Consider the following 22,436-nt stretch of genomic DNA (forward strand, 5'->3'; position numbering starts at 1 on the left):
TGGTTCTGCCCATCCAGAGAGCAGCCATACTGCCTTATGCCAAGCCTGGTTCCCCAAGGTTCAGACTGCAGAGTAGAGGCCTGAAGCATCACTGAACATCCCTCCATCCCCCCTCCCAGTCTCTGTGACCAGGTCACAAAAAAGGCCAACTAACCTTGAACTTGAAGTCATCTTGGCTTGCTGAGCCCTTCATGGTGAAAGACTGGGAGATGCTGCAAGGAGAAAGGAGCAAAGATGGATCTTCAGTGCCAAACTCTCTTCAGAAAGCTGCTGCCACTGGTCCACCAGACTCCTTGGGTCACCCTCTGCCCCCCAGCATCCTTTCTCCAAGGAATGACCAAGCCTTCACTCCCTGCTTGTGTCCAAGAGACATCCTGCTCCCCCCACCAAGGGCTGGGCACCACAGAAAAGCTCAGGTGGGGCTTTGTTCATCCATGCCCCTCTATGAGGTCCATGAATTGCATCAGGCATTGTGTTCCAGCCACCACCACCTCAGGCACTGCCAGGCTGGGTGCTCACCTCCCATCTGAGGCCAGGCTGAACTCTGAAACTTCTTCATCTGTGCTGATGTAGCCATTCTCTGTGAGAGGGAGACAATGCATCAGCAGAGGGGACCCAGAGAGGACCCCACTGTCACCAGCCCCATCCAAACCCTGCAGCAGAGGGGGCAGCCCAGGAAGGTGTGGGGGGGGACCCAGTCCTTGTCCCTGTTATCCATGGCCAGGAAGGCATGGGGGGTGACCCAGTCCTTGTCCCTGTTATCTATAGCCAAGAAGGCATGGAGGGTGACCCAGTCCTTGTCCCTGTTATCCATAGCCAAGAAGGCAGAGGGGACCCAGTGCTTGTCCCTGTTATCCATGGCCAGGGCACATGCTCCCACCCAACATGGCCCTTGGGCAGGGTCCCAGCCACAGCACCTCCAGGTGCTTTCTGGAGGGTCAGTATGGGTGGGCACTCAGCCCACAGGCAGCACAGCTGGCCTGAAGATGCACCTGCCTCAGGCCCCACCTTGCTGGACATTGTGGATCAGTGCCTGCAGCTCAGGGTGGGACTCAGCCTTCTCCCTCAGGGCGTCCAGCAGGGCGTGGTTCTGCGAGGAGCTGGCCACGTCCGTCTGCCGCAGGCGCCCCTCCAGCAGCCGGATCTGGGCCTCCTTCTGGGCCACCTGCAGCCCCTGCGCAAGCAATGCTGGCACTCAGGAAGGTGCCACAGGTCCTTGCCACCAGGTTCCCACCCTGGCACCCAGGAAGAAACCCTGTCACACATCCACACCCCAGCCCTGCCCCACACCTTGTCGATGGAGGCTTTCAGGAAGTTGTCCAGCAGCAGCCGGGCTTCGGCCAGGGAGCAGGAGCTGATCACCACCGAGGTGTCCGTGGAGTCCAGCTCCTCCTGAAACACGGAGAGAAAAGGGCTGGATGCAGTAGGATAGCTTTGCTGCTGGATGTGGGATGGGTGGAAGGGCCTCCATGGCAAGCACAGCACTTCCATCACCTGCAAGCACTGCCCAGTCCAGCCCTCACCCTCCCCAGTCTGCCCAGTGGCTACTGGGGAGATCCAGCCATGGGACAGTCCAGCGCTGAAGGGCTTATGCACTGCTACAGAAATTCTGGTTCCAACACAAAACTAGACAGTGAACAGACACCAGGCTCACCCAATCCACAACCCAAAGCCCAGTGTGAATTAACAGCAGCCCTTCTTCTCTGCTAATCAAGGTGACAGCTGGGGACAAGGCAGGGACAGTACACAGCCTCCATTTCAGGCTGCAAGCATTGAGGGGAGCTGGGAGCTGCCCAGTGGCATGCCCAGTATCACAACTGGACAGAAAATCTAGATGGTTTCTGCTGGGAAAAAAGCCAGTCCTCCTAGGATGTTTCCAGTGCATGAAGCAACAACCATGGGTACAAGTGACCACCAGCCCCACGGACAAATGGGGGCCGCAGCTTCCCTACAATTCCAGGGCAGCAGGACACCAGCAGCTTGCCCATGGACATGCAAGGACCTGCCAGAACTCCTCTCTGTAATTAATCACCTAATGAGAAGTGACTGTGTGGGTGAAGCCACACCAAGAGTGACAGCTCAGAGGACTGTGGGTCCTCTGAGCAGAGCCCAGCCCCAGCTGGCTGTGGCCAAGGGTGCTCTTTCCACAGAGGGATGCTCTCATTTTCTCTCTGCCAGCCAGACCCAGCCCTACTGCTCACCTTGGTCTCCTCAATCTGCATGATGGTGGCCTGGCAGTCTGAAATGCTGTCGTTGATATAGTCAATGTTGGCCCCCAGCACCTCAATCTCCTCGTTCAGCTCTTGCAGACCCTTCTGCTCCTTGGGGCTCTCTGCCTGCAGCTTTGCCCGCTTGCCCAGCAACGCCTCCTGCAGCAGTGACAGCTCCTCACGTTTCTGGGGGAAAAGGGAAGGTGGGATTAGCACTGTCCACATGGCCACCTCCCGGTCCTGCACCCACCACCCAGCCCTCTCTGTCCCCACTGCCACAGCCACCTTGATGAGCCTCTCCATGTCTGCCTCCAGGTTGACGATGGTCATTCTCTGCATGACAATGTCGAAGATGCGCCGCTCCAGGGACTGCCACTTGAGGCGGGCAGCTTTGCTGAAGGTCTGGCTCGTCCCCTTCTTGGGGAACTTCTTCCTACAGCCAGAGGGAAGAAGAGGCATTTGGGCAGATGGCCACACCACGCTGGAGAGCTAGGCTTGCCCAAGGATCTGGGATCTGGCTGGCCAGAAACAGAGGACGCATCTGTGTTGTTTCCACATAGCCCAACTTTTCCTCTTAGCAAAGTGGGACAAGAGATGAGTCCAGCAGGGTTTGTGCCACAACATTTAATCCTCATGGAAGGCCAGCTTTGAGCTGAAACCCAGGTGACAGTCACACTCTGCCAGCACAGCTTATCACAGGGTCACTGATTTAATATGGCTCAAGTGCACACTAAGCAGCCACCCTTCAACCTCCACCACCCGCCAAAAGCCAGGCATGGGGGGCCCTGAGATGCCTCACCCCCTAGCACCCAGCCCCTGCCCTGACCTGGCCGGCCGAGCCCCATTAATGGAGGACGAGGGGTCTCCCAGAAAGTTGTTGATTTTCCTGTTCCACTGGCGCACAATGCTGGAGACGGAGCGAGCGCCAGACTCGGGCTCGGAGGAGGTGGTGCTGGCCGAGACCTCCGCGCCCGAGTCCATCATGGCCGGCTTCTGGCTCATCCTGCCCGCCACCCGGTCTGACATGGGCTTGGCCAGACGGCGCAGTGCTGACACCTGCCCACAGGAAGGACAGCAAGTGTCAGCTGGGCAGCCCCACCCAGCCTAAACCCATTGGCATCACCCCCAGGTCCCCACAGGTTTGAGAGCAGCAAAGCTCAGGGACATTTGTGCCTCATGGAGTTCCCTCTCCCCCCTCGTGGCCCACCCCTGCCACCAGCTCTGCTGTTTGGGATGGGGAACTCTGCTGCTGCCTACATCCATTTTTCCACCCAGTTCCTGAGCCATAAAACCTCTCCCCGCCTTTTGCAGACCCCATTCCCAAAGCCAGCCCTGCCTGAAAGATTGGATTTCTCTGAGCCAAGCACTGGGGCCCAGATCCCCATGGAAGCTGGGGGCTATGTGGAGGAAACCCCCTTTCCTCACCTCCTGGGTTTTCCTCCGCAGCACTATTTCCTGCTGTCGCTTCTGAGATTCCAGAGCCCTGATCTGGAACTGCATGAGTGAGAAAGAAAAAGACACCCATGAGGTCCAGCCCAGACGTGGTCGCAGTCCCAGTGCTCCTTTTGGCAGTCTCACTCCTGAGTCTAACAATGAGCCTTGAGCTGGCTCTGGTTGCACATTCCCCCCTCCCACAGCATCCCCCACAACTCCAACAGGAGCAGTGGGAAGCCTTCGGGAGCTGTTCATCCAGCTGTGCTCTGCTAGGACCTCCAGTGAGGCTTCACCAAGCTTCAAGGTATCTGTGAGCAGCTGGAGTGCCAGAGCAGGACAAACACCCCCTCCCCAGCCAGACCAGCCCCTGCACGGGGCAAGGCAGGCTCTCACCTCCTGCCGGCGCTGCTCCTTCTTGAGCTGCGCGATCTCCCGGTTCCTCTTGGTCTCGGCCAGCCGCCGCCGCTGCTGCTCCTCCCGCATCTGCTTCATCAGCGCCACCTGCGAGGAGGGGCCGCTGTGCCACCGCCCCGGGCCACCCACCCTCCCAGCAGACACACGCTCTGCACTTGCCACCAGAGTGCAAAACACTGCTCCAAGCGGGGAGCCGGGCTTGTCCAGGATTCCTCCCTGCCCCGGCACATCCAGGTACCTTTGCCTTCTTCATCTCGGCCACTTCTGCCTGCAGCTTCCGCAGCTCCCGCTCGTAGCGGGACTGGTTCTTGAGCAGGCGAGCGTGCTCCTTCTGGGCTGCCTGCAGCTTCTGCAGGTCCCGGTTCATCTCCTTCAGCCGCTTCTCATAGTCTGCCTTGATCTTGTTGGCTTTCTCCTCTGTGTAGCACTCCATGGTGCCTGGTGGGTGAGGAGAGAGCTCGCAACGCACCCCGGGATCCTCCTGTACCCACATACCTGCCTGGAGGCACCAAGCATTGCATCCCTCCCTGTCCCATCAGAGCCCCCTCACCCTTTGTGAACTGGGAATGGTCTGGTCTGTCTGGGAATACCCGCTGGAAGAGCTTGGCACAGAGTGGAGATACAGTGGCTGGCCTGAGCAGGGCTGCAGACTGGGACCCACAGCCACACACAGGGGTGACCCTGCCCTATTTAAGCCTGGAGATCAGCCACCCCACTGGGTCTTTTGCCCCTGATTTTCCCCAGGAGTCCCCCCAGCTCATGAAGTGGTGCTCAAGGCTGGAAGAGGTTTTGCCTGGCCACCCTTCTCCAGCACCAGCAGAGTCCAGAGCTGTGCAGCTGACTGATGCTGCTCCCACAGCAAGACAAGCAGAGTCTTGGGGGTGCCAGGGATTCAAGGGGAGGTAGGGGGATGACAAAGCTCTACCAGGGCAAGGGGTGGATGATTTGACTTAGAGTTAGCTGGGCTTGAGCTGGAACTGGGGTCTGAGAATGGGATCCCAAGGGTGAGGCAGTTCTCACTGAGGTTTTGCAGGACCCGGTCTCGCTCCAGCTGCGTGTCCCGAATCTTGTTCTGCAGTAGGATCAGCTTCTCCTCATACTGGTGCTTGAGGGTCTGCAAACGCCGCTGGCTGTTCTCCAGCTCATCAATCAGCTTCTGCTTGATCTCAATCTCACAGGTCAGATCCGCCAGGTCGGCCTGGAAATTCACAGCTGGAGGCAGAGGAGAAAGTCAGGCTGGGAGGCATGGGGAGCATCACTTCCATGGCCCCACTGAGTCACAGCACATGGAGAGGGCAGAGGAGCTGATGGGAACCCCCAGTGCTGGGAGCAGCAGCACCCAAAGAGCACTGCAGCAGCCCTGGGGCTCTTCCAAGTCCCGCAGAGCAGACATGGCTGGGGCATGGTGAGCTGTGCCTCCCCAAGAGCAGAGCTCATTGCCAGAGATACCAGCAAGTGCCCTTCCATGCCCATGGCTGCACACAGATCTCCACTTTACCCTTCTCCTCTGCATCCGAATCCGAGTCCACCAGGCTCTCTTCACTGCCCGAGTCCTCATCTTCATCCTCGCGCCCATCCTCTTCCTCACAGCCACTCTCATCCTGTTCTTCCTCCTCCTAAGAGATGAGTGCCTAATCTCAGCCAACAGGATGGTCTGTCCTTCTGGCCACAGCTTCTCCCTCCTCCAAACCTGAGCTCACCCTACAGCAATGGGCCACAGCCCCCCAGGTGGGACTCGGCCTCCCACACAGGATTCCCAGGGGCTGCAGCACCATTTCTGGACCAGCACATACTGTTGAGAGGAACAGCAATTTGACCCATCCATTCTTGTATCCATCCCTTCCCAGCTGACCCCTCCTCATCTATGCTGATTGAAACCAAGCCCCCAAAAACGTGGACTCCTCATTCTACATCCAAGCTAACTGGGGAGTACCCAGCTTCCGCCCTGCTCCAGCATGGAGTCCTCAGCAGAACGACCCTTCCAGCCTGCTTCAGTGCCAGGCTGAGCTTGGTCCCTGTCCCACGTGTGGCAATTTCAGTGCTCCACCACCCAGACACCCCCACAGTGTGAGCACGATGCCCACTCACCTCTTCCACCTCGTTCTCATCCGTCTCCTCCCCATTGTCCTGCTGCAGTTTCTGCCTCTTCTTAAACGCCTCCTTCTCTGGGCTGGGGGGAACAGAGGGGGCTGGTGAGTCCCAGCATGACAGAGGTTCTGCTGGGCACCCTCCCTCCTGCTTTTGGACTCTTTGGGGAAAACAGCCTCTGGAATTATGTGATGGGAAAAGGCGACCAAGGGCAGGGCAGGGCTGGGAGGGGAATGCAGATGTGCGGGCTCTGGCCGTAGCAGAGCTGGGGGAAGCAGGAGACCCAACCCCACAGGGACAGACTCAGCCTCCCCTTGCCAACACCTGACCCCACCTCTTCCTCTGCTGCCGCCTCTCTTTCTTCTTCAGGCGCTCCAGGTCCTGCTTGGCCCTTCGGAGCACGTCGGAGGCCTCGGTGTCCAGGGGAGCCGCGGGGCTGCAGAGCCCGGCCAGGCCCGCGCCCGGCGAGGAGCCCACGGGGAACGGGGGCCGGGCCGAGACCCGCGAGAGGCTGCGGCGCAGGGACTCGTTCATGGACTCGCTCTCCAGGAGCTTTGTCCTAGGGAGTGCAAACAGCACAGTCAAAGAGGGGCCACCCCTACAGGGTGGGTCTTGCCTGGGTTCAGAATCACAGAGTGGTTTGGGCTCGAAGGGACCTTAAACCTCATCTCGTTCCACATTCCTGCTATGGAAGGGGCAGGGACACCTTCCACTGGACCAGGTTGCTCTGAGCTCCACACACTTACAGATATGGAATAACCACAGCTGCTTTGAGCAAACTGTGTCACTGCCTCACCTTCACAGGGAAGAATTTTTTCCTAACTTCTAATCTAAATCTCTCCACTTTGAGTTTAAAGCCATTTTCCCTTGTCCTATAGCTATCTGTCCACCTTAAAAAAAAAAAAATCCAGCACTCTCCCTCTTTCTTATAAGCCTCCTTTAGGCAGTGGAAGGGGGCTCTAGGGTCTCCCCAGAGTCTTCTACAGACTGAATATGATGTGTGCCAAGGACAGAGTCACTACGAAGCCATTCCCCCTAATGATTGGTCAGAAAGCCACAATGCTGCCAGACAGGTTACCAGGATCGAGCAAGAGACTGGGATGGACCCACCTTTGGGAGGCAGCAGTCCCTGGAAGACCCCAGGCACTTCAAACAGGACCTCCCCCTCCATCAACGCCCATACCAAGGACAACAATAGCCAAAGCACTGCCTGGCACCAAGGCTGGGCCTCCTTCAATCCTGCATAGCAGCAGGGCTTACAGTCCACCCCAGCAACGCTGGAGGCACCGAGCTGTGTGAGCCACGCAGCCCTAGCCCCTGGCCCCAGGAGCCCAGAGTGCCCAGCTGTGTGCCCGCTCACCTCAGCTCCTCAATCTCCCGGATGTAGTTCTGGATGAGGGTGCCGATGGCTTCGTTCCCGTCACCTGCAGCGCAGAGGCAGCGGTGGAGAGAGGCACACACTGCTGTACCACAGCCCCCGGCCCTGCTGCTGCCCGGGCTGGCCCAGCATGCCACGCACCAGCCCAGCCTCACCTGCTTTGGCCAGCATCAGGTTGGCCTCCTGGCTCATGAGGTAGGTGACCCTGCTGTTGATGGCGTCGATGGCCTCCTGCATGGCCTTGACGCGCATGCGCAGGGCGCTGTTCTCCTTCTGCAGCATGGCGTTCTCCCGGAACAGGTCGCTGTAGCCCTCCGAGCCGTCCTCCCCGATCACCCGCTTGCCCTGGGGGCACAGCAGGGGAGCCCCTGAGGGCAGGGCAAGCTGGGACACGGAGACCCACCACTGCAACCCTGGGGGCAATCCCAGACACAGCAGGGACAAAGCTAGGCACCAGGAAAGCCTGAGCTGAACATTCAGAGGGTAGGAGATGCTTCAGAGCTTCTCCCTGCCTTACCACCCCCAAAACCTGGCCAAGGTCCTGCCTTGACAGGCAGGAGCTGAGACCCTGTTTCTTAAACCTCCTGACTCCTCCTAGCAGTTTCTCCTAGGGGGCAGGGGATGGGAGGCAGGAGGGTCTGTCCCACTAAACCTGCCCCAACTCAAACACAAGGAGGGGTCTTTCTGCACATGTCTCTGCCTCCTCACCAGGGTTGCTCCATCAGCTGGGTTTGCCTTTGGTGGAGTTCATTTTCCTCACAGCAGCTTTTGTGTGGTGCTGTGTTTGGGATCTGTGCTGAGAACAGCACTGATCCCACAGGGATGATTTAGCTCCTGCTGAGTCAGGAGCTGTTCTGCCCCTACCAGCACTGGGCCAGGGGTGCACAAGGAGCTGGGGTGACACAGCCAGGACAGCTGTCCCCCACTCACCACAGGGATATCCATAACCACAGATGTCATGCTCAGCATATAAAGCTGGGGGAAGGAAGCAGAAAGAGGGGATGCCTGAGTGTTGTCTCAAGTCACTTTACACTTGACAGAGCTGTGCTGGGCTGGGAATGGCTGAACACCTCCCTGTGATGGGACATGAGGAATGAGTTCCTTAGTTTGCTTTACTTCTTAAACTGTACCTAAACCAAGGAATTTTCTCACTGTTACTCTCCCACTCCTCTCTCCCATCCCACTGGGGGGCAGTGAACAACGCTGCAGTGGTTCCCTTGCTGGGTACAGCAGGACATGGCACCACTCACTGCCTTGTACTCCATCAGCTCCATCTGCAGCCGGGCGATCTCGGCGCGCAGGGCGCTGATCTGCTGGCTCGTCTTGTCCTGGTTCACCACCACCTTGTTCTTGATGTTGCGAGCCCGGTTGGCGTACTTGAGTGTGTTCAGGGTCTCCATGAAATCCCGGTCAGAGGGGCTCACACAGGCAATCATGATGGTTTGGCTTGGGGATGCAAGGGCAGAGTGAAAGACAGTCCCTGCACAGCTCAGCAACTCAGCAGGTGCAAACCCAGGACTCAGCACAGAGCACTGCCCCCAGACACCCATCCTGGATGGAAGCCCATCCTGTGCCCTTCTGGGTTTTAGAACAAGGTATGAACTGGGTTCATCCCTCCCAGAGCCAGAGCAGCCACAAGACCCCTCAAGCACATCACACAGCACTGGGCAAAGGCAGCCCTTCCTCAATGCCTCCCTCTTTGGAGAAGAGGCAGGGAATTCAATCCCATTCTGGGCACCATCACTTGCCAAGTCCCAGATATGTGAGGGCTCAGGAAGGTTTTGCATCAGCTGATTCTGCCAAAGCTGCTAATTGCACCTGAGGCTGATGCTGTCTGCATCTGCAAAGTCATGCCTTGCCTGGAAGAAGGCATCTCTTCCTCACCAGGCAGCCTCTGGAGTCCTGAGACAGCTGCTGCATAGCTCCAAAGCCCTCTCAGCCCCATGGGCAGGGGGACAGCCCCTGCAGCCCTTGGCTCAAGCTCAGCCCCCACCTGGGACCCCCTTACCTGTTGCCCCCAAGGGAATCCTGCAACAGGCGAGTCAGCTTGGAGTCACGGTAGGGCACGTGCACGACCTTCTTGCTCTGGTCTCCAAGGGCACTGATGACATTCCCCAAGGCCAACTACCAACACAAAGGGAAGCCCCCCCAGATTCAGCCCTGGCTGAGGATAGAGCACATCAGGCCTGGGGGACACACTGTAACACAGCTTTGGGTTGCACAAGGGGCAGGCGTGGCGCTTCCCTTTGCCTGGGCTGTGCCTCTCTCCCATGCTGCACTGAGAAGCATCAAGCCCCAGGGTGGGATTTTTAGCTCTGATTAGCAGATCTCACCCTTCTGGGAGCTGCACCCCTGTGCCCAGCTGTACCCCTTCCCACAGCACGAGTCTCCTTTGGCAGCAGAGCTGTACTCCCACCACTGGCACTGTGCATGCTCTCACCATCAGGCACAGGCAGCACAAACCCCAGCCACGACAGCATACCCCAACAGCACAGGGCAGCTCCAAGCAAGACCCAGAAGTGTCAGAGGCTTCCCCTGGCAGGCCTTGCCTTGCCACCCCCCTGCCTACTGGTGCAGCCTGGTGCCTACCAGCCCACAGTTGATGGAGATCCCCTCCTTCGCCCTCTCGCCAGTGGCACCCGTCCGCTTCAGCCTCTCCGAGCCAGCCAGGTCCACAAAGTGAAACTTGGCTGTCAAGGTCTCGTACTCAGCAGCAGGCTGGGATCCATCCAGAAGGCTGCTCACCTCCTCATTCACCTGCAGCCAGGGACACACCAGGGGTCAGCACCCCAAACTGGAGCAGGCAGAGGCACCCTGGCCTTGAGAGTCTGAGTGTTCACCCTCCACATCCAGCCCCTCAGAGAAGGGGACAGCACCCCAAGAGCAGCTTGCTCTGAGCCATCCTGCCTTGGATCAGCTCACCCTCAGCTCCCATTAAATCCTAATGCAGGCTATGACTGGAAAGAAGACAGAAAAATCCCTGCTTCTCTTTTCCAGACTTCAAACCCCCTCCCCTTCCCAAGGGAACTTCATGCATCACCTGGACATGGAACCCAAGAACAGCCTGGCCACGAGGCAGGATCACATCTCACCAGCTCTGGGCGGGCACACACTCTGGTCTGGCACAGGTGAATAGTGAAGATGGCATGGGACCGGGAGCTCTGCACGTTCATCTGAGTGCTGGCCGTGGTGCGGGAAAGAGCTCCTTGCTTTAGGCACTGGATCAGCTGCAATGACACCAGGCAGGCAAGGAAACCTTAAAGCACCCTTCTAGGGGGTCAGGACAGACCCTGTGCAGCTCAGTGGACACAATGACCTTTTCCAGAACACTCCCAGGACTGCACTCCCATCCTGGGAGAGACCTACCCCCCCAAGCTGTCCCCACACAGCACACCCCTGGTCAGTGGCACCCAGCTGCCAGCCCTGCTCTGTGTCTGCCCCATCCTGCACCCACCTCATCCTGTGAGCTGATGAGGCGTGATGTGACCCCCGTGGTGTAGATGCTCCCACTGGCATCCTCGTGGATTTTGATGTTGGATTTGCGGTGGCGCGCGTCGGGGTCGCGGGTGCTGTCAAACAGGTCCAGGATCTCCTCGTTGTAGAGCTGAGCAGGGCAGCAGGGGGTGTGGGGTGAGCAGAGGAAGCACGAGGCTGCTGAAGCCTGGCACTGCAGGACTGGCAGGAGCTGCCCTCTGGCACCCTGCTGCCACTCCCCCATAGCTGTGTGTGCTCACACTGCCTGCAGGGCTGAGCAGGGGAGCTGGGCTGTGTGCATGTGTACCAGAGGAGGTACAAGCACAGAACCATGGAATCCTTCAGACTGGAAAAGCCCTCTAAGATCATTGAGTCCAACCATTTATCCCAGCACTGTCATGTTCACCACTAAACCATGTCCCCAAATGTCACAGCCACACATCTTCTGACCACTTCCAGGGATGGTGACTCCATCTCTGCCCTGGGCAGCCTGTGCCAATGCCAGACCACAACTTCAGGGAAGAAATTTTTCCTAATATCCAATCTAACTCAACTGGCACAACTTGAGGCTGTTTCCTCTCTTCCTGCTCCTTGCCCCTGGGAGCAGAGCTCAACCCCCATCCAGCCCCACCTTCCTGTCAGGAAGTTGTAGAGAGAAAGGAGGTCCCTCTGAGCCTCCTCTTCTCAGGCTGAGCCCCGCAATTCCCTCAGCCACTCCTCATCAGACTGGTGCTCCAGAGCTTGCCATGCAAAGCTCTGAGCTTTGGGTTGGTTTCTGCTTCCCAAACCTGTCCAGTTCCTGGTGCACACAAGCAGCTCCACTGAGCAGATGCCCAGGAGCTACACAGCTTCCTGGCTCACCTGGCCACATGAGCCAGTGAAACCTCACTCCCATCACAGCTCAATGTCCTCTCTGTCAGGTGGAAAGGGGATAAGGGGGACCAGGGAGTGCTGGACAAGCAGGAAAGCCCTGCTGCCCCAGAGCTGACTCCATCCATATCCTAACTCTGCAGCCCCTCTCAGCCTAGGGTGGAGGGACACCCCTGCCCATCTGTCCCCCCTGCTGCCACCATTCAATGTCACCTCTTGCACCCACATCCCAGTGCAGAGTGCTGGGTCACCCAAGGACTGCAGGTTCCTGGCCAGCAGAAGGGATCAGACTAATCTGTCCCTGGCTGCCCCTGGTGCCACCAGACTCCTCAAGGGTTTAAACCAGCTCCCAGAACCTGCTCCCAGGAGCAGTCACAAGACAGGGATCAGCCAGAACGGGTCCTGTGCCCCTGCCAGGACAACGGGGTTTGTGACCAGTGCCTGAGGTGGCCATGTGCTGCTTTAGCCACGCAGGACTTCAGGACAGGCAGGAAACTGTCCCCATTTCCATCCCAGCAGAAAGGATCCCTAAAGAGAAGCCCCACAAACCGAGCACAATTGGGCAGGAGCTTGGATAGGCCAAGCGATGGAAATGGAAGGACACAACAGCACCACAGAGTGAGCAAGGGCTCTGCAGATGGAGACATAACTGGGAAGGATTTCTCCAGCATGGAAGTGACTTTGGGCCCTCTCCAAGCCATCAGCATCTGAAGACACCCATATGTGATGGCCAACAAAGCCACCAGGAGGCAAGATCACAGCACAGGCCCCCTCCCTGCCCATCTCCTCTCACAACCTCAACCAGATGAAGCTTGCTTGGGAGCTCAGCTTTGCTCAGCACCACCCTGTGCTTTCTCACTGGGACCTTAAAACAATTCTCACTTGCACCTCTTTGCTCTTTCAGCCCAGAAGCAACCTCCAGGAAAAATGCTGCCAACACACAAGGACCATGTGCTTCCCAGGACAAACTTCTCCAGGGAATGAAGCAGTTAATAGAAGAGGTTTTGAACAGGAGAAGCCAGGGCAGAGGCAGGAGAGGATGCATTCTCAAGATCAGAGATGCAACAAAGGACATAAAATAGCACAGTCCTTCCCCAAATCCCCCCACACAAGAGTGGCACTTTCTTCTCCTGTTTCACTGGGAACTCTGGTCCAAGGCTATCCTTGACCTCAGACAGGGGTAAGACAGCCCAGAGCCCCTGGATTCCCAGGGGACCAAGCCATAAGGCCCTTCCCCATGGTGGGAGCTCCCTCCACCAGTTTGTAGCCACGTAGGTGCTTCCAGTCCCACTGCACCAGCACACATCCCCATTCCCATGCCTGTCCCAGGGTCCAGCTCTGTCAGGAGCCAGCCAAGAGATCTGGTGGAGCCCAAGGCACAGGAGCAAGGACAGGGCAGGGCCATGGTGTCCCCCAGACCTCCCCTTACCCACCCACCTCCAGGAACTGGGCGCTGACTTTGAACTCGGGGGCTGCCACGCCCTGGCTCTGGGCCGCCCGCCTGCGCTCCTCGATGCCGCTGAAGAGGTGGCTGATGGCCCGAGGGATGATGCCCTGCTCCTCCTCCGAGATGCTCATGTCGAAGCCAGTGCCCATGGTGTAGGTCTTCCCTGCTCCAGTCTGTGCAGAGACAGAGGGGAGCTGGCTGGGCCCTCCCAGGCTCAGCTCTGCCCAATGCACCCCACATGTTCCCTCTGCTACTTTAGGCTCCCCAAATGCCCTTTCTGAGCCATTGTGACCCCCAGAGACACATCAGCTCCCACACTCCCAGCCCTGCCACCCCCCCTCCCACTCAAGGCCACCCCTGCCCCCAGCTCTCACCCAACCAGGGACAACTCCGTTCTCTCCACACCCAGGATCTCACACACCCTCCACCTTCCTCAGCCTCCCCAGGTGCCCTCTGCAGCATCCCTGGAGAGCCCAGGGCTGAGGGCAGAGCCCGTACCTGCCCGTAGGCCAGCACAGTGGCATTGTAGCCCTCGAAGCAGCCCTCGATGAGCTTCCCCATGCACGTCGTGTAGATCCTCTCCTGCCACGTGTCCAGGTCAAAGACAAAGTCATAGGTGAAGGCCTTGTCCTTGCCCAGCAGCACCTGTGGCTCGCCAGGTGTCACCGAGGTACAGATGTGACATCCCTCTATCTTCTCTTTGGGCAGCTGCGGACGGATCCTGTGGGAAGAGAAGCAGGCTGAGTGCAGCACAGGCTTGGGGGACACCAGTCTGGCCCTGAGGATGAGGGCACAGCCCATCCTGTGATTCATGTCCTAGAGTGTGCCTAGTCCAGCACAGCCAGGGGGAAAAGACTGCTCCCCACTGCTCTGCACTGCTGCAGCCTCACCTTGAGTGCTGGATGCAGTTTGGGGCACCACAAGTGTAAGGACAGAAAGGACTGTCCAGAGGGGGACATAAAAATGGTGAAGGGCCTTGAGGAACCATATGAGAAGCAGTTGAGGTCACTTGGCTTGTTCAGACTGGACAAAAGCAGCCTGAGGTCAGATCAATCGAGGTCTGCAGCTCCCTCACAAGGAGCAGCTCTGATCTCTGCTCTCTGTGACAGTGACAGGATCCAATGTAACAGCTGGAGCTGGGCCAGGGGAAGGTTAGGTTGGATATCAGGAAAAAAGTTCTTCCCCCAGAGGGTGCTGGGCACTGCCCAGGCTCCCCAGGGAATGGGCACGGCCCCAAGGCTGCCAGAGATCCAGGAGCATTTGGACAATGCTCTCAGGCACAGAGTGAGACTGCTGGGGTGTCCTGCACAGGACGAGGAGCTGAATCCTGTGCATCCCTTCGAGCTCAGGACATTCTACAACCCCTGCTGGAAACGTGGCTCATGCAGGCAGGGGACAGACAGCACCTCTGCCTGTAGCACAGAGCATACAGGGCAGGGGATGCTTCAGCTCCTACAGCCAGCCATAACCCTGGCCTGTTTGCAGCTGAGAACAGAGGGTGACACATCCCAGAAACACCACCAGACACCTCCATGAATGAGGTGACAGACAGGGCTGGGCACACAGAGCCTGCACCTAGAACTGCCCCTGGCCCACCAGCCCCTCACGGCTGCACTGGCTCATCCACCCCACTGCCCCTGGCAGGGCTGGGCACAGGCAGGGGCTGTGGCACCGGATCAGCCCCAGCCTGGCAGAATCAGGGCAGCCAGATCAGCACAGCCCTGCTCGCTCCGACACAGACACATCAAACCACAGCTACAAAGGCTTGAAATGCAAAATGCAAAACCACAACAAGACAAGACAGTCCTCACCGTCTGAAGCAATGCACCACCCAGCCCAAAAGCTGTCCCCAGCCTTGGACTCGCCAATGGGACCGGGACAGGCGAGGCTGAGCTGGCTCCTGGCTCGGGCAGAACCGGACCCACCCATCACATCCCACCCACTGCACTCAGCCCTGCCTGGGAATGAGAGCAGAGCAGCTGGACCTGCACAGACACTGCCCCTGTGCAGGGCTGCACAGACACTGCCCCTGTGCAGGGCTGCACAGACACTGCCCCTGTGCAGGGCTGCACAGACACTGCCCCTGTGCAGGGCTGCACAGACACTGCCCCTGTGCAGGGCTGCACAGACACTGCCCCTCTGCAGCCCTGCACACACACTGCCCCTCTGCAGGGCTGCACACACACCGCTCCACTGCAGCCCTGCACACACACTGCTCCACTGCAGCCCTGCACACACACTGCCCCTGTGCAGGGCTGCACACACACTGCCCCTGTGCAGGGCTGCACACACACTGCCCCTCTGCAGGGCTGCACACACACTGCTCCACTGCAGGGCTGCACACACACTGCCCCTCTGCTGGGCTGCACAGCTCTGCCTGTGGTGATGCACCGGCTGCAGGAAGCTGGGGGCTCCCAGGGGACTCGTGGAAAAAGGAGTTTGGAGCCAAGCACAATGGAGATAGCTCTCATTAGTGCTAATGATTGCACAGCTCCAGTCCCCGGGTGCTCCATAAACACAGCTATTAATTCCTTCAAACCACATCCCTGGCAAGCCACATTGAGACCTGAGCAGCCGCTGTGTGCACTGGGACTCAGAATCATGGAATGTCCTGGGCTGGAAGGGACCCGCCGGGATCACCCAGCCCAACCCCTGCCCTGAACAGACATCCCCAAATCCCACCCTGGGCATCCCTGGCAGCACTGTCCAAACACTCCTGGAGCTCTGGCAGCCTCGAGGCTGTGCCCATTCCCTGGGGAGCCTGGGCAGTGCCCAGCACCCTCTGGGGGAAGAACCTTTCCTGATATCCAACCTAAACCTGCCCTGACACAGCTTTGTGCATGAGTCTCTGATCCTCACCCACCCAGGAGCAAAGACCAGGAGGGCGCTGGGCTGTGTTTGGGGGCACAGGGTGCCCCTGGCAGGGCAGGCAGTGCCAAGCACCCTGCACCCCTCACCCCACACAGCAGACGCATGGGAACAGCTCTGTGCCTCTGTGGATATATTTAGCTCAGCAGCCACAATAAAAAGCAGCTTCTGATGTGCTCAGTCCCAGACTCGTTCCTGTCGCCTTCCCAGGGTTCCACCCTCCTCCAGAAAAATTATCCCTGACTTTAATTACTTTTGGAGCAAGATGATGTGCATCATCTTGAACAGCAAGAGCTGTTCCTCTTTTCTTCCCCGCCCTAGACATGAACAGCAACTGCAGCCCCAGGGAATGGGCAGAGGAACAAACTGGAGCCACAATACATTTGGGAATTTTTTCCCCTCTCAGGAAAAATGAGAGCAGGTTTTCAGCAAAACATTTCTTTGTCTCTCCACTCCCCCCAGGGGGTTAAATACCTGCAAGGGGATTGGGACCAGCACGAGCAGCAGTACTAGAGGGGTGTGCACACACAAATTTTCCACAGGGCACTAAGGAGCCCACTTTGAGCCTGGCCATGCTGGGCTGTTCCAGCGCCCATACACCAACATCTGCCCCACTGCCATTCCCCAAACCTCACTGCCCAGACAGCTCCAAGCACCCAAGAGGCCCATTCCTCACCCTGGCCCTCCCAGCCAGGGGACCATGGGGCTGGGGAGGACCCAGGTGCCAGTCCCCAGTGCTCCCCCACGCCATCCTGTCCCATCTCCCCAGTGCTAGAGAGACACTGGAGATGCAGGAATCCCCCAGGGAGATCCTGCCCCTCAGGAAATTGGCCAAGCCTCACCAGGGATGTCCCTGGGAGCTGCTGCCAGCTGGTGGACAAACACTACAGACTCTGCAATGAGAGTGGGATGAGTGCAGCAAGCGGCCATGGACGGGCACCAGCTGCCAAAACTCACATGGGAAAGCACAGAGACATCACAAAGCATCATGGGGGCCTCATGCAGCCACCAGGAGACATCTCAGAGGGTTTCTCTAGGCCAGTGCAGCTGCTCCTCCTGCTCTCCAGTGTCCAACTGCCCCAGCTCTCCTGCACCAGAGTGTTGTACCCCTGCCCTCTAAAGAATCCCACCAGGCTGGGAACTGGGCAATGTGAGACCCTAGCTGGGTTAGGGAGGTGTTCATGTGTAGTTCCAAGCCATGCTCAGGCACCATGATAACTCCAAATGTAGAATCATGGAATTGTTTAGGTTGAAAACACCCTCTAAGATCACCAAGCCCAACCATTCACCCAGCTCTGCCATGTCACCATAAACCATGTCCCCAAGTGACACACCCACACATATTGTGAACCCTCAGGAATGGCAACTCCACCACTGCCCTGGGCAGCCTGTGCCTGACCACCCTATCAAGGAGAAAAATTTTCCTAGTATCCAACCTAAACCTACCCAGGACAACTTGAGGCCGTTTCCTCTTGTCCTGTCACTTTACCTGGGAGCAGATGCCAACCCCCACCCTGGCTGCCCCCTCCTGTCAGGAGCTGTGCAGAGCCACAAGGTCCCCCCTGAGCCTCCTTTTCTCCAGGCTGAGCCCCTTTCCAGCTCCCTCAGCTGCTTCTGGTGCTCCAGCCCCTTCTCCAGCTCCATTCCCTTCTCTGGACACGCTCCAGCCCCTCAACGTCCTTCTTGTGAGGGTTCCTCAGGGCTGGAGGTGCCTCAGCAGTGCCCAATTCAGAGGGATGGGCACTGCCCTGGTCCTATGGCTGGTACAAGCCAAGTGCCATTGGCCTTCTTGGCCACCTGGGCACACGTGGGCACCACTGACAGCATCCCCCAGGTCCTTTCCTGCCAGCAGATTTCCAGCCAAACATGACAATCCCCCACAGTGCCAGCCCGGGTTTCTCCCTGGCCCTGTTCTCAACCCCAGCTGGTAATGCTGCAGAGGTCACAGTGCTTGCCATCCTCTGCCTGAGCTTCCCACGTTCTCCAACAGAGATGAGCAACTTTAGTGGCCATAAAGTCACCATCTGAGTGTGTTCTGGCACTCCTTGTCCCTACCACTACCAAAAAAGATCCTGGCCACTTGCTGTTTGCTCATAGGTCCGGAAGAACTGGGTATGATGCTGTCAGGGTCAAATCTGTGAATGATGGAGCTGCTCCCTCACCTGTCAGCCAACCTGCTCCACACCTGGTCATGAGCCACCAGCCCTGAGGACAGCTTGTGCCAGCCAATGGGACACACAGCAGAGCCAAAAGCATTCAGGTGCCCTGGCCTGCAGGACTGGGACACACACTGAGAGCCTTGCTGCCCTGCTGAGAGCCCATGACACAGATTATGTGACAATTAACAACCTAAGTGTTAAGTGGCAACCAAAATCACCCAGCAGTTCAGCAGCAGGGTGCTGCCTTCCACCCCCAGCCTGGCAGGAGTGCCCTAAGCCCCAGCTCTCCCTGACAGCCCCACGCTGGCCCTGGTGACCATCTCTGCCCAGAGCTGACACGGGGAGGACACAGCCTGTCCTGAGGCCAGCAGCTTGCTCAGTGCTCATCTCCCTCCTGCCCATATGAGCACACCAGGCTCAGCACAGGCACCCCAGGAAGGAGAAAGCCAGCAGGACCACAGCCACACCAACCCCTCAGCTCCCTGCCAAGGGATGGTGACAAGGAACAGAGAGCCAGGACAGAGCTGCACAGTCCCAGCCAAACACTCCTGCCAAGAAAACCTTCCCAGGCAGCCCAGTGCAGCAGGCAGGAGGTGGAAGGATGGATGGACGGACACACAGAGGGGCAGGCAGGGGTGCAGAACATTCCTCCCCAACCGGCAGCTCCCGCTGGGGCGATGACGGGCGTCCCAGCAGGAGCCTGATCCAGCACCAGCATCCAAAGCCATCAGCACGAGCCACGCAGGGACACACACAAAGGGGAGCTCGGCTGGAGCGTCTCCACTGCCCCCCTTGCCATCCCTGCCAGGCTGGCAGGCTCTGAAAGCGCTGTCTCCATGGCTGGGCTGCCACGGAGACCGAGCATCTGGGAGGAGGGCGGGGAGAGGGTCCTGCTACCCAGGGGCAGGAGCTGAGGCACAGGAGCTTGGGCAGGCACAAAGGGTGAGCTGTTCTGCACTGCTGCCCCATGCCAGGCTTGGGGGAGTGCAGGAGGGGCTGGGAGCCGAGTGCCAGGTGGGCACTGTGAGGCAGCTCCACAGGCAGGGTCAGCCTGGGGGTCCCTGATCCCAGCAGGCACAGCCTCCTGGGAGGGATCTCCCCAGCCCAGCATCTCAAGCCCTACAAGAGGCACAGGGATGGGGTCAGCTGGCACTGCCAGTATCCCCCGGTGAGGGCTGCACACACCATGACAGCCCCAGCCTCCTGCACTCCGAAGGGAGGCTGTCTCCTTGCATGGGAAAGCACAGCTTGGCTGACATGAACTGCTGGGTTCATGCCCTCCTCACCCAGCTGTCTCAGCTTCCTGTGTCCCAGCCCAGCACCACGGCAGCCCCAAGGGGCTCAGCGCATCCTTTGGCCTCCAGCGCTTTGCCAAAGCCAAGCAGCACACTCCCACAGCCCTCCAGCACAGAGCCAGAGCCATGACAGCCCCACCCCACCCCACCAAACTGCCTGTGGGCACACAGCAGGCCACACCACCCTGCTGAGACACAGCTGCCCTGGCGCAGGGGCAGAGGGACCCAGATCTATCAGCCAGGGTCACCCATGTCACACAGGGGCTGCTCCACCTCCCAGGGAGCCTGAGCACACCCACCTCCAACATTTCCCGGCACTGTCAGGGGGCTGTAGGGCAGCTGCTCACAGACTGGGGGATCACAAAGAGCTCCTGTCCCTCCAAGACCTCTCTGCAAGCTGCCTGCAGACCCTACAAAGAGCTGTTCCTCTTCCCTCCCAAGGAGGCTGCCCAGCCAGGAAGGGCTGGCTGCCCAGGGAGCAGAGCCAGAGAGCTGGAGAGTGATGGGTGGAAGAGCTCCATGGGATTTTCCCTCTCTGTGCCAGGCCCCAGATGCTCATCGCCACTACCTCTTGTCCACCTTGTCTGCAGAGGGACAATGCTGCTGAGGCACTGCCCCTCACCCAGCCACAGGCATCAGCTGCTGTGGGCTGGCAGAGCTGGAGCTGGCAGAGCCCACCAGGGGCACAGCCCAGCTCTGAGAGCCTGTCAGGACAGGTGGGCTGGGCAAGCCCAGACAGCACCTGGCTCCTCTCCCCACACTGCCTGCGCTCATTCTGCTCCTGTCTCTGCTCCCACATCACCTGTGCTCACCCCACACCCCACACCATCTGCATTCACCCCACTCCCACCCCCATACCCCCTGCTTGCCCTGCTCCCACTCCCACCATGGCCCCAGCTCTGCTCCCAGTGGCACCAGTTCCCTCCAGCCCCCCGGCATCAGAGCTGCAGGAGCAGCTGCCCAGCAGCCCAGGCCTGCACACAGCCCCCTGCCAGCCCTGCTGTCCTTTCTGCTCCCCAGCTTCACCCCTCCTCTGCCCCAAGCCTGCTGCCCATGCTTTGCTGCTGCCCTGTGATCCCACCATCAGCCCAGGGCAGCCAGGAGGAGCAGCTCTCTCATCCTCCAATGCTCCTCCAGGACATCTCATGGGCCAAGGATAGCCCAGGCATCACACACCCAGTAGGTGAGGAGGTGTGTGGGGCTCTCAGCTTGGCCAAGCAGCTCCCCAGGGTAGGATCAGAATGAAGTGCTCCAGGTTTTCCCACACCTCAAGCATGGATGGGGCTGCCCACACTCCCCAGTGGCTGCCCAGGCCCAGATCCCATAGGAGAATCTTCCCTTTGCCTGGGAAAGGATCTCCCAGCCCCATTCTCCCTGAGCATGGGGACCAGGGAGAGGGCTGGCTGCCAAGGGCTGCCTCTCTGCACATAGGTTATATTGGACACAAACCAAGACAAGGTTCAGCATTTAATTACCACGGCAGGGAAGTGGCTTAGCAATCAGAGAAAATTGAATCAGGCTCCCTGGAGACTGCCAGGTCTGGTCAGCAAACAGTCCAATTAAGAGATATAGCCAGGCACCTCCCAGAGCAGCAGGCACAGAGCAGCACAGAGCCCCCCGTGCCACGGGGCCCAACAAACCCTGCCAAGGCAGGGTGCCACAGCCAGCACAACTGGATCAGCACTGGGCCAAGACAGAGCTCCTGGGCAGCCTGGACAGCCCACAGAGCTGGGTGCACCCAGTGCCCCACGGGGCACAGCCCAAAGGGAAACATGCCTCTACATCCATGCCCCAAGGAAGCCCATCCCAACACCACCCAGCCTGCTCCTGTGCAGGACAAGCCTGCCTCACACCCCTGAGCCCCCTGGGCTCCCCCTAATCCCACCACTCCAGACTTTCCCAGGCTTAGGGAAACCTTTAAATCAGGCCGTGGCAGGCACCATGTGCTGCTCATTAGCTCTGGCAGGAGCACGAGGCTGTGAGCTGCACCATCTGCTCTGTGCTGGGACCATGGCAGGCTGAGGGACACGCATGGGCCAGCAGCAGGGACACCCAGCCCGTGGCAGGGACCAGCATGGCCCAGGGGATGCAGGGGAGAGGGGAGCACAGCCAATCCAGTTTGGGGTGTCCCTGGACTCCAGCCTCACCCCTGTAAGGGACTGCCCTTGGCCCAGCCTGGGATCAGCCCAAGGGGGGCACCAGGAGGATGTCTGCACACAACAGAGCCAGCACAGTCACCTGTAAGGGGTGCAGCGTCACCAGACCCCAGTGGGGTGGGAAACACACGTGTGACAGCACACACGATGTGACACATGCCCCAGCAGGGCCCCAACTCCCCTCCAGCCATGCAGAACAGCCCCCAAAACAGCCTCAGCAGCAGTATGGCAATGAATGGGGAGTTAAAGGAAACCATAATTCACCAACAGGCCCTGGGCCTGCCAGGCCATCAGCCTGACCCTGCAAAGCACAGCAACCCCCAGCTCTGATGGGGACAGATGGACACCCCTCCCCACCCCAACTCTGCACCCCAGCACTGAGCCTCCCCTTTCCCCCAGCTCAGCAAATCCCACCCACGGGATCTCCCCCTTTCCCAGGAGCCCCCGCAAGGTCCCCACGTCCCACTGCCACCCCAGCACCACTGTGGTGTGCCCATACTGGAGATAAGGCTGCCCTAGAGCCAGCGCGCTGGCAGCCTCCCAGTGCACTCCAGTGCCACTGGGGAAACAACAACCGGACCTGGGCAGAAGATTCTGCAGCCCCAGAGCCCACCAGGAACACCAGAGCAAACCTGCCCACAAG

General features: G+C 59.0%; 1 protein-coding gene across 1 annotated transcript in view; it reads right to left on the minus strand.

Moving 5' to 3' along the window:
* KIF21B (kinesin family member 21B) overlaps positions 1-22,436 on the minus strand; it is a 42,779-nt gene that overhangs the window by 13,817 nt on the left and 6,526 nt on the right. The window contains exons 2-24 of the mRNA XM_041489597.1: positions 13,814-14,036; positions 13,306-13,488; positions 10,979-11,128; positions 10,617-10,751; positions 10,114-10,281; positions 9,533-9,648; positions 8,775-8,970; positions 7,680-7,869; positions 7,507-7,570; positions 6,481-6,705; positions 6,147-6,228; positions 5,557-5,674; positions 5,079-5,270; positions 4,297-4,496; positions 4,038-4,145; positions 3,636-3,704; positions 3,037-3,266; positions 2,496-2,643; positions 2,202-2,396; positions 1,291-1,392; positions 1,009-1,174; positions 520-580; positions 155-212 (exon numbers count right to left, since the gene is read on the minus strand). Coding sequence (XP_041345531.1) covers positions 155-212; positions 520-580; positions 1,009-1,174; positions 1,291-1,392; positions 2,202-2,396; positions 2,496-2,643; positions 3,037-3,266; positions 3,636-3,704; positions 4,038-4,145; positions 4,297-4,496; positions 5,079-5,270; positions 5,557-5,674; positions 6,147-6,228; positions 6,481-6,705; positions 7,507-7,570; positions 7,680-7,869; positions 8,775-8,970; positions 9,533-9,648; positions 10,114-10,281; positions 10,617-10,751; positions 10,979-11,128; positions 13,306-13,488; positions 13,814-14,036 — 3,379 coding nt within the window. The remainder of the gene's footprint in view (positions 1-154; positions 213-519; positions 581-1,008; positions 1,175-1,290; positions 1,393-2,201; positions 2,397-2,495; positions 2,644-3,036; positions 3,267-3,635; positions 3,705-4,037; positions 4,146-4,296; positions 4,497-5,078; positions 5,271-5,556; positions 5,675-6,146; positions 6,229-6,480; positions 6,706-7,506; positions 7,571-7,679; positions 7,870-8,774; positions 8,971-9,532; positions 9,649-10,113; positions 10,282-10,616; positions 10,752-10,978; positions 11,129-13,305; positions 13,489-13,813; positions 14,037-22,436) is intronic.

This window comes from Pyrgilauda ruficollis, unplaced genomic scaffold, assembly GCF_017590135.1.
Source record: "Pyrgilauda ruficollis isolate IOZ18807 unplaced genomic scaffold, ASM1759013v1 scaffold95, whole genome shotgun sequence".
Classification (NCBI taxonomy): Eukaryota; Metazoa; Chordata; class Aves; order Passeriformes; family Passeridae; genus Pyrgilauda; species Pyrgilauda ruficollis.